This window comes from Ursus maritimus, unplaced genomic scaffold (assembly GCF_017311325.1).
Source record: "Ursus maritimus isolate PB19 unplaced genomic scaffold, ASM1731132v1 scaffold_33, whole genome shotgun sequence".
Classification (NCBI taxonomy): Eukaryota; Metazoa; Chordata; class Mammalia; order Carnivora; family Ursidae; genus Ursus; species Ursus maritimus.
The window spans coordinates 10658424-10675770 of NW_024425897.1; the positions used below are offsets into that span (position 1 = coordinate 10658424).

The 17347-nt window shown below is 47.6% G+C and overlaps 1 protein-coding gene across 6 annotated transcripts in view; it reads right to left on the minus strand.

Moving 5' to 3' along the window:
* Positions 1-2794: 2794 nt before the first annotated feature.
* MORC2 (MORC family CW-type zinc finger 2) overlaps positions 2795-17347 on the minus strand; it is a 39243-nt gene continuing 24690 nt past the window's right edge. For 2 of the 6 annotated variants that reach the window (XM_008710607.2, XM_008710603.2), the window contains 18 exons: positions 16719-16798; positions 15900-15982; positions 15021-15106; positions 13554-13694; positions 13316-13470; positions 13072-13200; positions 12440-12545; positions 11989-12121; positions 10654-10728; positions 10188-10568; positions 9478-9609; positions 8959-9013; positions 8404-8545; positions 8046-8276; positions 7859-7952; positions 4319-4507; positions 4133-4225; positions 2795-3058 (listed from right to left, as the gene is read on the minus strand). In XM_008710607.2, coding sequence (XP_008708829.2) covers positions 2990-3058; positions 4133-4225; positions 4319-4507; positions 7859-7952; positions 8046-8276; positions 8404-8545; positions 8959-9013; positions 9478-9609; positions 10188-10568; positions 10654-10728; positions 11989-12121; positions 12440-12545; positions 13072-13200; positions 13316-13470; positions 13554-13694; positions 15021-15106; positions 15900-15982; positions 16719-16798 — 2374 coding nt within the window. In that variant the 3' untranslated portion in view covers positions 2795-2989. The remainder of the gene's footprint in view (positions 3059-4132; positions 4226-4318; positions 4508-7858; positions 7953-8045; positions 8277-8403; positions 8546-8958; positions 9014-9477; positions 9610-10187; positions 10569-10653; positions 10729-11988; positions 12122-12439; positions 12546-13071; positions 13201-13315; positions 13471-13553; positions 13695-15020; positions 15107-15899; positions 15983-16718; positions 16799-17347) is intronic. The other 4 variants (XM_008710605.2, XM_008710604.2, XM_008710609.2 and 1 more) reach the window with 4 other exon arrangements.

Consider the following 17347-nt stretch of genomic DNA (forward strand, 5'->3'; position numbering starts at 1 on the left):
CCCATGCCTTCCTTGAGTAAACAAACAAACCTTTGTTTTGACCTAGTAATACAGTATTGATCCTAAAGTGAGGGTTATAATCCTAAATCCATGGGACACTTAGGGCCTGAAGGGGTCATACAAGGTGAACATTTTCTTGAGGACTTCACCCCTTGGTTTTTCATCTCATATTTTTGTAAACACTTCCCTAATCCAGATTCAGATCTACAGACTGCACCAGACACCCAACTGGCCAATGAAGGTGCTCAATCTTACTTAAATTAATTCAAACCAACTCAAAAATACATCACTTTTCACCTTTCAGATTAGTACACAGGATGGAAAAGACTGCATACTGACAAGTGTGTGTGTGGGGGGGGATACACTGTTGGTAGGAGTTGGAGGTTTTTTCTGGACTGTATCTTAATATTTTTAATATTAATATCTACCATTTGACACAGCCATTTCTCTTTGGAATTTACCAGAGATCTGAGTTAATGAATACATACACATACACACACACACACGCACACACACTCATCATAGCATTTTTCATAAATGTTAACCCAAATGTTTTAAGTAGGAGACTCTTAAACAGTAGTACATCCAAGACAATAAAATGCTATGAGGTTGTGCAGAAGAAAAAAGCAGACCCATATGGGCTATTCTGAAACGGGTTCCAAGATACACTGAGTGGGAAACAGGCAGAAACAGAACAGAATTGAATGTGTGCTCAGCATGGATATTCTTTGCAGGGAGAAAATAGGGATCAAGGTGAAAGGGAGTCTTGTTTTTTCAGGCTTTCTAGCCTTTTGTACAGTTTGAATTTTTACTGTTATGCATGAGTCACTTAAAAACTCAAGAAAAGTCCCCACTGCTCCCATTCCTTAAAAACAAGCAATATGCTGTACTCATTCACCTTTTTGGGGCCGTTTGTGCTACGCACCCTCGGGCCACAAACCAGCCAGACCACTCCCTCCTCCCAAGTCTTCAGGCAGTTCCAAGCAGGTCCCATCACTTAGAAAGGAGAGGGAACCTGCACTTTATCTTCCCACCCAGAATGGCAGGAGCTCTGCCTGGGAAACAGGCTGCATTTGGTACAGCTGGGATTGGATTTAAACAGCAAAGTGGGCACATGGAGTTCAAGCTAAAATGTTTTAAGAAATTCAGCATTTCTGTTTCTGTGAGTGTTAAGGAGGGTGAATACAGAAAAAGGAAGATGGTGATGAGGAATAATCTGAAGACAGTTTAAAACCATAGTGGTAGAATGAAGTAGAAAGAAAGTGCTACATTTTACTAACAGAAGAAAACAGACTGAGTTCAGGAGTCTCACCAGTAAAAGTTTTATAGTATTGCATTTTGATTACAGGTGTGTAAATAAAAAACTTGGGTATTACCCTCTCGTAAAAATGCAGAACCAACTTCTTTTAGATTAAAACAATAGGTTTGGGGACAAAAATGAACCACATGCTGCCTGGGATGAAGAGAGTGAGCTGGACAGGAGAGGAATCACCAGCTCAAGAAACCCCAAGGCTCAGAGAATCTTCCAGAGGAAGAGGCCAGGTTCTGAGTGGTATTTCCCCAAATAACCCTGCCCCTGGGACGTAGTTTGGGGAAGCCCCAAACCCACAAGTTGCAGGTGCTTCTGGACACACGCACAAGTGGGTAAAGACTTCCCTCACCAATGCCTCCCAGTCTTCTGCAGAGACGCCAGAGTGGCATGTGGGCCACTACTGACCAGGAGTGGGTAGATGCCAGAAACACACCCAGAAAGGTTTGAATCACAGACCAGTGGTACCAGGCCATAGTTCTTGTGCCTCTAGAAAACCCAAAGTCCCCAAATAGGAGAAGAGAAGAGAGCTGGGGGAAATCAAACCAGAATTTTTCCAATGACCACTAAAGAGAAACTGAGCAACTCTTGCCTTTGTCTTTGATCCTGAGAAGTCACTTGAGGGACAGAGCTGTGTGAGGCTGTGACCAGACGGGAGGGAAGGCATGGTGTGCTTCCCACAAAGCTGCCTCTGGAGTCCCTGTGGCTCAGTAAGCCCCTCTCCTATCTGGCCCAGAGGAGGGACCGGTGGGGCCAGGCAGAGGGGAAACAGTAAAAGCAGCAGCAGCAGGCTCTCCGGACCAGCCAGCACCATCTGAGGCAGTGTGCTTCCTCTGGACCCTGCCAAACCCACAGGCAGAGGTCTCCACCAGATCAAAACCAGGGGCTCTGTCATAAGGAGCTTTCTCAAAAAGAATCCTTTGGAATTCAAACATGCATTCAGTGTGTATCCCACTAGAGTCAGATATACTATTCAACCTGATTTTAAGTTTTTTAGTTGGGAAACCTCGCTATCCATGGTTAACTGAGGAAACCACTGCCACAGGGAGAACTTGAATGGTGGATGGGGAGGTTGAATAGGAGGATCTTTCTTCCCCAAGCTGTTTGAACAATGCCACAGCCAAGATGACTGACAGCTGTTTGGGCTGACATTCATGTCCTTGACCTGAGAAGTAAGCTGCTCAGCACTGAGCCTCTATCCTGACCCATTGCCCCCAGGGGTCCCCCAGATCAGAGCCGCTAGGAGAAGCACCTCTCTGGAGGGCTCTTTCCCTCCCCCACCCCAGATTTCAACATTGTTCATCCTCTAGCAGAGACCAGCCCTGCTCCTGAAGCCTCTCCGACTTACGGATGATACTGGGTTTACCACATCTTGAGGAGCCAGGAGCCAAGAGAAGGAGCTTGGCATCCTGGTTCTCTGTCCTTTGCCCAAGAGTCACCAAAAGAAAAATGTATGGTCTCACAGCAGGCGCAGCATCTTATTTCTTTTAAAAAATAAATATTTATAAACTTAGGGAGGAAGATTCAAAGAATCAGAGTATTTTTCCCTCCAAAAGCACAAATGTCTCATGTGAGTCAAACCAAGGTAAGTCCACCAACCCATGAACAAAACACCACCCCACCCCGCCCCAAGAACTCTGCCTTGAAGGGCAGAGAAGCTGATCTTTGTCTCTGAGCCCCTTAGTCCCCCTTGGTGATCAGGTCCTCGATGTAGGCATCCAGCTCATCATCTGTGTTGATGTCTATGTCCTGGAATAGAAGGAAGCAGTCAGCTAGGGGCCAGAAGGTGGCCGTGGGGGGGGGGGGGCTACCTCCCCATCCTTCTCGCAGGCAAAGGAGCCTGAGCCCAAAATCCCCTCCTCTCCCCCCTCCGCCCTGGCTGTCAGGCCTATCCCATCTTGATCATTCTCCCCCTCCCCATCCTCTGTGCGCAGATGACGCCCAGATTTCTTGCTCCTGCCCTGCCTTTACCCAAGGTTGCCAGATGCCTTAGATGTGTTATAGACTTCTCAGACTCAGTATTCAGAACAGCCCAACTGCATCACCCCACCCCAGGTTGTGCCCATTTCAATATAGGCTACCACCTTCCCTCACCCAGGGGCTCAAGACAAACCAGAAGAATCACCTGTTTCCTTCCTTCCCCCCAACTATTATAAAGCTGTCTTTCTCACGGTCACCGTCCAATATTCAGGCCACCAAATCTCTCACTCAGGTAAGTGTGGGAACCTCCTCACCCAAGCCCTGGCTTCTAACTTCCACCCAACTCCAGGACTTCCTACAACCAACCAGGTTGCAAACAGGACTGTGCCACACCCCTCCAGGGACAGCCCACCTCACACACACCCTGCCTCTTCTATCACCCACAACTCCCTGCCTTGGCCCTCAGGTCCTACTCTTCTCTCTGCCCAAAGCAGTCACATGCAATCTTGTGACTGATTCTACTCTCAGCTCAAATACCCGCTTCTCAATACCCTAGTAAAGTGGCCCCCCATGTTTTTTCCTTTTCTTGTATTTACTTCAGAGCACTTCCTGCTATCAATAATTCTGTGTCCTTCACCAGACTGTTGGGCCTTGAGGGTAGGCACCTTATCTTGCCTATCTGGTTCACCCAGTATCCAAAGGACAGGCACAGAGCAAGTAAACAGTTTTCACTGCCTGGATGAAGGACTAAGACCCTACAGGGGCACTCCCCACTTCTGGGCAACCCAATCCCAATCTGGGCGTCATCTGGAAAAGCAAGAACTTCTTTCTGTTTTATGGCTTGGAGGATTCTCAAACCAGGTTGTAAATCAGAAGATCTAAACAAGGGCAAAAATCTGATACCGTGGGTCTGGCTGGGATGAGGCCCAGGCAGCCGCACCACCTCCAGCCCTCCTGGTCAGGATGCTGTGCAGCCAGGGTTGGAACCACAGATTCCTGTGAGTGGGGAGAAGGGAGCAGGAGGTACCCAGGCCCCCCTCCCTGAGACACCAGGTGGTCCAGCTGCAATGAGAGGGCTGCCTGGCTCACCTCCTGCACCTTTTGCAGGAGCGCCACGATGTTGGTCCTCAGCTTCTGCAGCTTCTCCTCTGTCTCTCGGAGCTTTCTCTCAGAAGTGCGCAGGCTCTCCTCGGAGGCCTTGGCCCGTGAGTCGGCACGGCTCTGGTAGGAATGGCACAGATTCTGGAGCCCCACTTCATACTGCTTGAAGTACTCTTTCTGTAGAAAGGGAACCCAGAGGTGAGTGCATGGGCTTACAGGGGTCCGGGTCCCCAGGGTCCCTCTAGATCGGCACTAGTATCCCCAACCCAACTGGCTCAGCACAAGGATGCTCAGTGTGAAGGGATATCACACACAAGGGACAAGCGGGCTCTCTAGCTCCAGAGTGGAAAAACCTAATGCCCATCTCATGGGGCTGCCATGAGGAGGGAGGGAGGATCACCCAATGTGAAGCCCTCAGCCCTTGGCAGACAGCAAGCCATTAGTAAATGTGAGGGATAATTCTTCCATTCCAGTTGGCACAAAAAGGATGAGTCCTTCTCCCAGCTCAATCACACCTTTCTAACTTCACCACAGTCCTCTCAGCTGCCGATTCCAAGTCACACCCCACAATGTAAGAATCAAAAGTCCTCTTCCAGAAATACCTCCAGATTTGTGTAGTATCCTTCTATAAGTAGCATCGGAGCTTTTACTATCTTTCCTGAGTACCTGAAACTTCCAAGATGTGGGGTAGTGATGGTAAACTAGCAGTTTCTCTAGACATGACACTTTCCAAACTTTTAAAAGGTAGCAGAACACTTGCTTCAAAAATGTTACATGGACTCTAACTGTAAAAAAATTTGAGCAGTATCTATTTTCAAAGCTCAGATTTATAACATCATTTACTCCTAAGTCACCAATGAGAATGATAAGGCCATTTTGATGAAAATAAGTGGTTCTGGCCGACCACTGCTGTCTTATCAACTCATGGGTTTATATGCATCTATAAAGATGTACAAGCTACCTGCATTGAGGAGCTCCTGTTTTTAAAAAGCATTACTGGCTTCTGACTGCTGTTTTTAAGAAGTGTTACTTGCAAGTACTTAACTGTCATTTACCTTACAATTTAGAGTATTATCCTATTAAACTAAGATGGCAAGAGTAATTTGAAGTTTTATATAAAAAATAATTATGTTAGCAACACCAAATAAGTATTCGAGCAGACTCCAAAATATTAAAACTCAGTATACGATGTCTTGAGCCTATGATGTTAGTTTTTTTAACTCTTTAAACTTTTTATTTTTTTATAGATTTGCATGGTTATATTACTTTTTAAAAACAGATACATTTAAATCTAATATTTGCAGGACTCCTGAGGACTTTATGGAACTCCTAGTCCAGTATGATGGTGATGGCAAAAAGAAGGATGATCTTTTACAGACTGATAAGAGCATAATGAACATTAGACTCTGTTGTGTCCCTGACATTTAAAAAATTAGTTTATTTTAGACATTACAGTCAGCAGACTATAGAGTTGATGCATTGGTGGTATACCTCGTTTTATAGACTATAGCTAATAGACTCTTTTAGGCTCACATGCTCCTGGCTGTGTTTCTGGTCTGAGCAGCAAAGATCCCACTGCACTCAGGCTTTGCTCTGAGTTGGCAACAACTTAAGCCAAAACAACAGATCTGACTGACAAGAGGATGCCAGGCCACCCTAGCCATCCCTGGATGTTCCTGGGATTTGCAGAGAGCACCTGCAACCTCAACAAGTGCAAGAGCTGAGGCACGGAGCTTTCTGAGGAAGCTACCATGAACTCTGCCATCCTCTAGCTTCCTCTGCCTGCACCTGCCCGCTCATCTCATGGGGAAGCAAGGCAGCACTGGAAGAAGGGCAAGACCCTTGTCCTAAAGAAGTAGTTACCTGGGTTCAAATCTAGGTTCTATCACAAAAGATTTTCACCACTCTGACCCTCAGTTTCTTCAACTTTTTAAAAGTAGAATGGAGATTAAAAACCATATCAAACCATCAAGCACACAGCTGCCACACGAGGGCCCAACATCTTGAACATACTAGCCCTGCAGTTTCAATTCTAGTTCTATTCTCTAGAAACTCCTCCCTAGAAAACTTAAGCTATTCCAACCATAAAAATACTTATCCCACTCAATGAAGACAACTCCCAGATCCCATCTGCAGCCCTGGCCTTCCCACCCCTCCAAGTGCCCAGTTCCCAATCTCCACCTGCCCACTAGACATCACCAGAAATGTAGCTGCTGGTGCTTCCAGCCCAACACACACCACAATTCATCACTTCGCTTATCCTCACCCTGTTTTCTCTCCCACTTAAGAACTTTGTCATCATTTCCCACAGGCCTGAGACACAGAGAAGCACGTGGCCTCTGCCTCCTCCCCCATCACTTGCCCCAAGTCAACAACCTCTGACATGGCCCTTTCACCCACCAGTCCACTCCCACCACTCTGGCTCAAGTTCCCATTCCCTCACCTCTGACCTTTCACACCTGGACCTGCCCCCTTGCTCCTGAATCTCCCATCCACCCATCCCACCCAAACACACTGCCGTAAGAGGTATCCTCTTAGGGCAGGGTCAGCATACTAGAGCCCCAGCCAAATCCGCCTGCCGCCTGTTTTTGTAAACAGAACTTTATTGGAGCACGGCCATATCCATTCCTTTACAAACTGTCTACTGCAGCTTTCACGCTGTAATAATGGAGTTCAGTAGTTACCAAAGAGACTGTATAACCCACAAAGCTGAAAAATATTTGCTAACTGGCCCTGTACAGAAAGTTTGTTGACTCTTGCCCTAGACCAGGTTCAGACTGACAACGCCCCCAGCTAAAAACTTTTGCTGGCTCTCCATTATGCCGAAGACCAGACATTCAAAACGTATCATATCCTGGCTCTCAGGCCCTCTTCCCTAAATGCTCACCACACAGCCTGCTGCCTTGACCTGGAAACTCATCCTTCTGACCCCCTGCTCACAAAGTCTCCCTGCCTCAAAGCTTCCCTGTCACTTACACAGGCACTTCAGACTGTTGCTCCCTCCCTCCCCAAGGCTGCCACAGCCCAACTACCTGCTTCCACAGCACTTATTGTGCTGTCTCATGTCCAGCTACCTGATAAAAATCCAGTCTCTACTGAATCATAAGTCACTAGGAGGCAGGACTCTCTTCTGCTGTTCATTAAGAGGTCCAGCACAGGGCCTGTGCCACATCAGCATAATAACACCCAGTGCTTATTTCTAACACATCTCTACTTCACTCTAAGAGTCAAGTTTTAGGCACTTTGAGCCTAAGTTCTTGACTGTTGCCTGGGACAAGTTTATGCCCTCTGCTGGGGTAGAGGAAAAAGGATATACTCATTGTAAAATCTCAAACCAGGGCTGCTGTCACTAAGTGAGGACTCAGACCCAGCATCTTATGGTAGGGTATGCTTGACTTCCGCACATCACAGTCATATCTAGCTACTGCAGGGGGCAGGGGAGGGAGGACACAGCAAGAGCTGGCAATTACTAAAAGCACAAAGCTGAGGGGCCATGTAGAGTAAAAATAAAGGTTAGGCCAAACTCACCAGAGGAAATGATATTAGCTCATCTGAATTCATAGCACTAAGCTCCTTCTTGGAGATGGGGAAACTTGGAGGCAGAAAATATCGTAAACAATTCCTAAAGAAAGAAGAAGGTGGGAACAGAAATTCAGAATAGCAAGAACAAGTGTGGAGAGCCACAGCTAGCCCCAGAATGGGAAGACAGATGTACCGGAGGATCTGGACGAGCAGGTCAATGGTCTCGTGGTTGGTGCTCGGGGCAGTGGTGTCAGGCTCTATGCGGATGCAGTCGGAAGTGGAGGGCTCTGCCATGGCTACAGCCTGCTGGGCCACCACCACCTCCTCCTCCTCCTCCTCCCCGCCCTCCTGCTGCGTGTCGGGGCTCTGGTACTCCGGAGAAGGGGGCTTCATCAGCCGCACATCCTCACTGCCTTTCTCCACCCTAGGAGGCACACAGCACTTGTGTCATGAATGCCCCAGGCGCCCAGGATGGGCCACCTGTTGGAAGGCCAGGGACAGACCTCCCCCTGGATTGGCCAACTCCATCAGCCTCTGGAAAGGGGCGTTACCAGCGGTCTCTCGGAGTGGTGTCTGTGGGCACGTAGTCAAACTTCACCTTCCACCGCACCACGTGTTTGCCCACCTCCACAGCTGTGACACGGCCTGTGTACCACTCCCTGTTCACACGCACCTCCACGTGCAACCCTTTATCTGAAAGAATGAGGATGGAGCGGGAGTCAGAAAATTAACAAAGTTCCCCACTCAGGCCACCTTGAGAGAGGTGGTCCCAAGGATTTGCAGGGACAAGAACCCCTAGATGCTTGTCCGTACTCTGCGAGAAACACGGAGCCCAGCCACCCTGGTCTCCTTTCCCATCTGCCATGAGGGTGCCAAAGAACAGCAGGATGAGTGACTGCCAGAGGTGTAAGCCAAGAAATTTGTGCTAAAAATACACATAAGGGTGTGCTATTCAGAATTCTTCTCGGGATCAGACTTGGAACCATTGCTGCAGAAGGGCCCAGAGCCAGGAAAGCCTTCAAGAGCCTTCAGGAACAACAGTTGCTGGCTGAGGGGCCCCACTACCCATTTCCCCCACAGGCTGCCAGATAGCTCCCCAAACTCACCTTTCTGAGCCCTCTTAAGGTCAGCTGGTTCCTCTTCCCCAGCACTGTCCGAGAGCTGTAAGGAGAACAGAGTCTGTTAGAGGCATCCCCAGTATGCCTGAAAAGCAGATTTTTACGTGACTGGCAACCCAGGGTCATTAGCTGTCACCTCATGTTGTCTTATGTAGCCATTTAAATCTCCGTGTCTCACTAAGAGCTGTTCTCTAAATCACTACCTTGAGTATCTACCTTTCTGCCACCTTTATAAACACAGTACGCAAAGGAAAGTCAGAGACACAGGAAAGCAAAGGGTTTTAAGCCTCCCTGAGCTGTGTGTGACCTCCAGCCTGTGATGAGATCCAGAAGCCAGTCTCACTCAGAAGCCTACCTGGCACCATGTTTCTAAGTCCTCTGTGTTGACTAAAAGTGCTATAGAGATGAACTGAGCTTCTGGAAGGCTCAAATCACAAAACAGAAATGGAGCTGGTGCAGACTACAACCCTGGGGAAGGAAGTTCTAATCTCTCCTGGGACCACCTACCTCATTCAAGTCCTTCTTTTCCTCCTTCACTGCAAACTTGCCCCGCTTAGACCTCTCTCTCCTCCTCTCAGCCTCTTCCTCAGCTTCTTCTTCGTCAGAGACCCCAAGAGTCCGCTTGCGACCAGGAGTGGTCTACAGCGAGAGGAGAGGGAATGTGAAAAGGGGCTCTGTCAGCCCTTGAAGTGCAGGAAGGTTCCACCTGACCTAAAGGAGCTGTTCCACTTGTGTGCTTCTCAGTTCCCCCAGAGCTGAGCCCCCCCAACATTACTCAGTATGCAGCAACCTCCTGATCCTTGTGCCCACAAGGAATTTTGCTCAAAGCTGTTGTAGGGGGAGCCTCTCAGTTTACTTCTCCCTTAGCCTGCCTGGCCAGCCAGCTGTGACCTCCCTGAGACATGCTGACCACTGTTGCAGTCCACCAAGGCTGCCAACCTACACTGACACCATGGAAACTGATGGAGGGGACAAAAAACTGATGGCAGACCAAAACTCGGAAGACAGCAGTGAAGAGCTCCCTGGACAGGAAATCAACTTGCTCTGTGCCCTGACCAAGTCCCCTTCAGCTACTGAGACTCCTCCTGAGCGACAACAGGAAGCTTTAGATTCAGTGATCTCCAGCAAAGCTCCCCCAGTACAGCTTTGACACAGCCTGATTCCATTCCTACACCACTAAAGGCAGATTCGGGGCTGGAAGAGAAAAAGCATCTCACGGGGGAGAGTTTAGTGGGTGGCTCTGGCTTCTTGACCACTGGAGTCTTGATGGCTCTGGGAGCAGGAACCTCCCGAGGGCTCCTGGAGTTGGGTAGCAGAGATGGTGACAGTGGCTGCACCACAGGGGTGGGCCGGGGCGCAGTCTTAACCGGTGTGTTAGTAGGCTTTCGGGGGGCCTCAGGTGGTTGCAACAGCCTGGATGTACTGGCCTCCTCCCGAGCTGCCAGGGCAGGAGGCTTTGGGGTACTGCTGATGACAGGAGCCTTTCGGGGCTGGCTGGCTGGCCTGGGAGCTTGCAGGGAAGGGGGTCTACTCGGGGCATTCTTGATCACAGCAGGTAAAGGAGGTGACCGAGGTCGCTGAGGTCTACGTGCAGGTTCCTAAAAGAGAACCGGAGACAGTGAGAACACTGATCCTAGCACAAGACACCTAAGGAAAAGCTCTTCCCCCACTCCTGGGCTTTACCTCAGTGGAAGGTCTGGTTGTCACTTCCAAAGGCAATTTCTTCAGGTCAGCTTGGGAGCGGATAGGTGTGGTTTTCTGCACGGCAAACATGATGATGAGGTTGTCTGCATATTTTAGTATATTTAAGCAAACTCTTTGGATCCCTACTATGTGTATGGGACACCAGTGGGCATAGTAAAAAAAAAAAAAAAAAAAACCTAGGCCACAGTCCTACTATTATAAGACTCCCATTCTCACTGGGGAGACAAAAAATATAGACACTAAATCATCAGCAAACTACAGGATTCTATGTGATTAATCTAACAATTAAGAAACCAGGAAGAAGCGTCAATAGACTAAATTCCTATATAAAAAGCCAGAGAAGGTAGGAAAAGCCTGATGGAAAAGGTGAGAAAGGACAAGTGGGATTCAGTAGAAAGGGAGGCAGGCCTAAGGCATCCAGGTTAGTGTAAACATCTGCAGACACAGAAGCCAGAAAAGAAAAAGCTTTTTATAATAAAAATGATAAAGGGTTAATACTGTAACTATACCTCAAAAACCTGACAAATCAATTATGGAAAAAAAAGAGAATAAGCTATCCTGAAAGAAACAAACGAATAAAAAAATTGTCCAATTTAAAAATATGAAAGAAATTCAAATTAGAAGATGTGTATCTTTACCTGTAGAATTTGCAAAAAAATACTTTAAATGTACTGCTTGTAAAAAACAGAAACTAATACATCTTCTGGAGAATAACCTGGAAGTAGTTTTAAAAAGCCATAAAATTTTACAAGCCCTTTTACTCTTTCAAATTCACTTCTGGAAAATTATCCCAAGAAAAGTATGCACTAAAAAGAGTGTGTGTCATGATATGTGATTTCCGTATTTTTATTATAAAATACATATTTTTATGTACATAGGCAGTCATAAAAAAGTTAGAAGGATATGGGGCGCCTGGGTGGCACAGCAGTTTAGCGTCTGCCTTCGGCTCAGGGCGTGATCCCGGCGTTATGGGATCGAGCCCCACATCAGGCTCCTCCACTCTGAGCCTGCTTCTTCCTCTCCCACTACCCCTGTGTTCCCTCTCTCGCTGGCTGTCTCTATCTCCGTCGAATAAATAAATAAAAATCTTTAAAAAAAAAAAAAGTTAGAAGGATATGTTAGTTAATGGTGCTTACCTCTCTGGTAGGATACTTATTTTCTGCCTACGTTGGAATACATAGACAAAATAGTTTGATTTTTTTAAATCATCATCATTGGTGTACTCAAGAACCAGGGAGTCACTGAGGGTTCCTGTTCCCATCCCAGACAGACGTGACATAGGCTGTCTCTGTCCACTGCCCATGACCCACGCACCTGCAGGGCTTCTAGCTTTTCCTGCTGCTGGCGAATTTTCTCTGTCAGCTGCTTCTGCTTCTCTTCTTGTGTCTTCAGGTCCTTTCTGAATGTCCCCAGGGGAACCTTCTGCTTCTGTTCAGAAGCCTCACATCTGTAGAAAGAGGGTGTTAGGGAGGTTGTGGCAAAACAGGGCCCTAAGCAGGACAAGGTCCTTCCTCTTCAGCCAACCCAGGCTGTCTCTCACCACAGCAACCACCTCAGGGTTCCCAAATGTACAGAATTAATACTCACTGCAGGACAGACATCTATTCTTATTTCCAAGGCACTTATTATTTGCAGCAAGACAGAGATGTGAGGATATCAGCACTGACCTCAAGGTGCACAGCAAGTTACTTACCCAAAGGGTAGGGAGAATACAGTGGGGGAGAGAGGAGATACCCATAATCTCCTTATTAGGGCAAGGGCTCACCGGTCCTGCTCAGGATCAGGGTTCATGGAGCAAACCCAGGTGTCAGGGTAATCTTTTTCCACAGAACTCAGCTGGAAGGGGAGGGTTCGCCACTTCAAACACAAATCTGTGACACAGAAAACACCCCCACAAACATGAGCCATGCCCCATAACAATATCTTTAGTAAGCAGGTTCCTCCCAACCAAGCCCAAGGCAAAGATGCCCCCAACTTTTTGTGCAAAGATCTTTACTCTGGCTACAATTCTGCCTTCCTTGCAGAATAGTAATTCTTCTCAGGGACAGTGATTCCAGCAAGAATAGACACTTTATACTGTGGACTTTCAATGTTCCCAGCCCCTCTCCTTCCTCCAACAGGAACCTGGCTCAATCATCACTCACACCATTAACAATGCGGTACCAAACCAAGTGGGGCCTGGCAGGTTAGACAACTTCTGCCTCATTCAGGAGGGACAGGTGAGACCTGACACAGCCCCAAGGCTGAGCTCCTAGGGCCATCACCAAACAGACTCATCCCCAGTGGGACCCAAAGTCCATGAAAGTCAGTCAAGTCAGGAGGCCAGCAAGGGGACAGAGAGAAGAGGGTCATGGATTATGGTGGAGAGTCAGGAGGTGGTTCCAACCACCAACTCACCACACTGGATGGTGGTTGGGATTTCCATAGCTCTCCGGCGCTTGTAACGTAGCTCACTGGATGGGGGCTGGTTCCAGTTGGCAGAGAGGTAGCCAAACTCATCCCAGAACTTGATGATTCCCCTCTGGGCTGGAAAGGAAACACCCACACATCATATTAGGAGCCAGCCTCTCACTCTTCCTAAATTTATACCCTTGGGCACTAAGGGTAGCCTAAGGTTGGAAGTGAACAGAAAGGGAATTACCAATGGCAATGTCCTTCCAGTACTGTGCCAGGTGCTCCCCCATCGCCCGCAGCAGGTGCCGGTACTCCTTGGCATCAGCAAAGTCCTGCTTGTTGTGTGTAGGTTCCAGGACCAAGTAGGGCACATCAACAACCCCGACAACCCCACCACATGCCCTGCAGGGAGAAGGAAGACACAGCTCTGTCACCCCACTGGCCCACTGCCTTGGGCTGAAAAGCTCTCCTTGGGCAATACTCACATGCCCCCTTCCAGCTGTGGGCCCACTTTCTCATACATCTTGATCAGGCGACTACAGTTATAGATGAACATGCCATCCAGGTCCCGATGTTCAATGTTGACCCCAAAAACAAAATTCAGTTCCTTAGGTTCTTTAAGTGCTCTGAGAAGACACAAGATAAACTTAAGCAGATCAACCCATTAACACACAAACACCATGGTCTTTAAGATATGTTAGCTTAAGCTTAAACCTGACACATGTTAACAAATGTTTTTGCATTTCCGGTCAGTGTGTAACCCGTCAGACTTGGTAGGGATATGGTACTGTGCAGTGACTCTAAGCATCCTTAACTAAAAGCATGTGACTGTTGCTGGCTTCTGGTAACAGAACAGGGATGTTAAGGTTTAAGTATGAATGGGACACTGTGAAGCTGCTGCAGATCTCTGTGAAGATAATTACATGGTGGACTAAACACAAGGTCATATGTACTCCACTAATGTGACAGTCATTAATTTTAAAAAGGTAAAAATTCACTAGAACGATAAACATGTATGTGAGAGAACAGATCCTCATGTGATAAGTAACAAAATCATGGAGCTGAAAAGCAGATGGATGAGCAGTGCACTGACTCAGAAGAATCTGGGAACCTATGCCTGTGGCAGGAAGGCCAACCCAGGAATTCAACGTCTGAAGCCCTGAGAAGCTCCAGACATAAGGTGGAACATGGAGATAATCTAATGAGCCTGGACAAACACCCATTCTAGATGAAAAAGGTCCAAAACTCAAACTACAGCATTGCTCCACATTTGTAACCAGGAATAAAATATTAAGAGTAGACATTGCCAGACGGTACAAATGGAAGAGAGTTTTAAAATATTTCTAAAAATGGTCTGTTTTACAAGTTTTATACAATGAGTATTTTATGTACCCTTTAAATGAAAAGGAGAAAAAGAGAAAAAAAAGAGAGAGGAGAGAGTGGGGAAAAAAGGAAGAAAGGGAGGGAGAGAAGAAAGAACAAGCATTGTCAGGAAGGAAGGTCTGGTGTTCTATTCCAGGGATCGACCCCCCCCCCCTTTCCTAGCTTAGGAAAAAACCTGCAGTGGGCATTTGACAAGCATTTGGGATCACGTCAGTGGCTCTCTCAAAACAATCTTTGTGATAGAATAGCAACCTCACACAGTGGGGAGGGATTCCTGAAGCTCTTTAATTATCAATAATGAGTACGAAAACTACATAATTTTAAAAACCAAACACCAGGGACGCCTGGGTGGCTCAGTTGGTTAAGCGGCTGCCTTCATCTCAGGTCATGATCCCAGGGTCCTGGGATCGAGTCCCGCATCAGGCTCCTTGCTCAGGGGGTAGCCTGCTTCTCCCTCTGGCTGCTGCTCCCCCTACTTGTGCACACTCGTGTTCTCTCTGACAAATAAATAAATAATCTTAAAAAAAAAACACACAAACAGACACACAAAAGGCAGCCCCGGCACTCACCGCTGCTTGGCCTCCTTGATCCGCTTCTTGACATCAGCTTCTCTGCGCAGAGTAATGGCTGTGTTTTGGACCTGCCGCAACATCACCTGGAAACGTATGTTGGCACCAAGTGAGGGGAGGAGGTGCTCTGGGCCACAGCAGGCAATATTATAAAAAACATCTGAAACTTCTCACTTTAAATCACATGGATTCAGAAAAACACTTAGAGATTTACTTCTTTTCTACAGAAAATGGCCTTGATGGGACAAACACAAAAGCTGTGCTTTACCTGACCAGGCTGAAATGAAGGAGAAAACACCCCCAACTGAAATAATAGCGTCAGACAAAGAGGGGTAGAGAACTGCTCAGACCCCTTCACTACTGTGTGTGACCTGGGGCAAGTGACCATCTTCACTTCAATCTCCCTTTCTATACTATACAGTGTATAGTATAGAAATCTCCCTTTCAATACTAACAGTGGCCACTCCATATGGTTGTTAGGATGTTGAAATGATTAGCCAAGATCCCGCCACACAGTGTGTTCAATAGTGATTATGGAAACATCTTAATATCCATTTTGCAGGGCGCCTGGGTGGCACAGCAGTTGAGCGTCTGCCTTCGGCTCAGGGCGTGATCCCGGCGTTGTGGGATAGAGCCCCACATCGGGCTCCTCCGCTATGAGCCTGCTTCTTCCTCTCCCACTCCCCCTGCTTGTGTTCCCTCTCTCGCTGGCTGTCTCTATCTCTGTCGAGTAAATAAATAAAATCTTTAAAAAAAAAAAAATCCATTTTGCAGCTTTAGGGCAGGGAGTTCACAACTAGCCTGAGCCTGAGCCAGGCCAGCTCTGGGATCCTAATGCCAGAAATGGTAGACAACAGCTGCTCAGATCTGGGGCCTCACCCTGGAGTCCCGTGTAAGGTCTCCACCTAGTCGAACTTCTAAGGTCCGAGCTTTGCTCTCTGCCTCCCGTGCCTTCTCCTCAGCTGAAATCCAGAAGAAACCATGATTAAGGAATACAAAGATTCAAAAACTTTTAGTCATCCCTCCTGAATCCCACAGTTAGTACCCGCTGGGCAGGACATTGTACACTGTCAAGGAACAGGAGAGCTGGGAGGGCAACTTCCAACCCCCCTACCTGGAATGCAGAGTCAGTACAAAAAAGGAAAATACTTTTGTTTGGAGGCCCCAAACAAAACAGGCACTATTTATACTTGAGACGTGTTTTTTAAACTTTCCAAATGAACCAGAACAGGTCAAAAACTGCCTAAGGCAACCAGAGTTACATCCTCAGCAGGAGCTGGAAGTTACCAAAGTCCTCAGCCAATCACTCTCCATCAAGCAGCCAAGAAGCCCCGTCAGCATGTGAGACCTGGAGATTTTTGCCCTGAAGTCAGGAAAACCAATTTCACAAGTATTTGGGCCAAAGGAAAGTGTGAGATTCTTCACTCTGGGCAAGCCAAGGAATTGACACGGTTTAGGTTAAATCCCTATAAATGGCTGATGAAGAGAAAGTACAGTCTGGGGAGAAAAAATGCTGAGGATTGGCATGCAGGGGGAGGGGTGCAAGAGGAACTAGACCAGTGGTTCAGGAGAACAGCCTGCCCCTGGGTGCTAGACAGAGCTTTTTTTGGATCCTGCTTTGACCACAACAAGTATCCCCCAGACAACCCCAACCTGATCCCCGCCCCGCTCCTGCCCGGGGAGGGGGGTGCACATTACCAATCCGTGCTACATGCTCAGCTTTCTTCACCTCCTGCTCTGCACGAGTCTTGAAACGGCTTGATGTGTACTTGTACATCCTGAACAGGGGAAAAAGCAACCTGAAGACCCAAGGAGCAGCATGATAGGGCAGCAACCTGAGCAACTCAGGAAGCACCCTGCCTTCCTGCCTCCTTCCAAGCTGCAGTGTACTCATGATGAGTCAAAAACAAACTTATTTTAGCAAAATACTCAATTCCTTATTCCACTTGCCCCTTGCTCCATCTTTGATAAGCAACCCCACTACTCACCAGGTATGTCAATAACCCCACAGCAGAAACAAATCTCAGCAATCAGCCAGGGCCTTTGCTCTCTCCTGTGTAGTGTCTAAAGGCCCCTTGGCCCGGAAGCTGAGAGGCTTAGACAGTTCACTGTGCCAGGCAGGGCACCCTCCACGTCACAGAAGGCACTCATACTCAACAAGCTTCACCAGCCAACTTGCACAGCTCATCAGCCATCTGTGTCCCTCCCTCAGGACTTAGAAGTTTCCATGCAGTAAATCACAAGTAGCTTAAAGGCCTAAATGCAGTCAACACTGTCAGAGCCTCTTATCATCACTCCTAGCATCACTCCAACAATGCCCCCAAGAA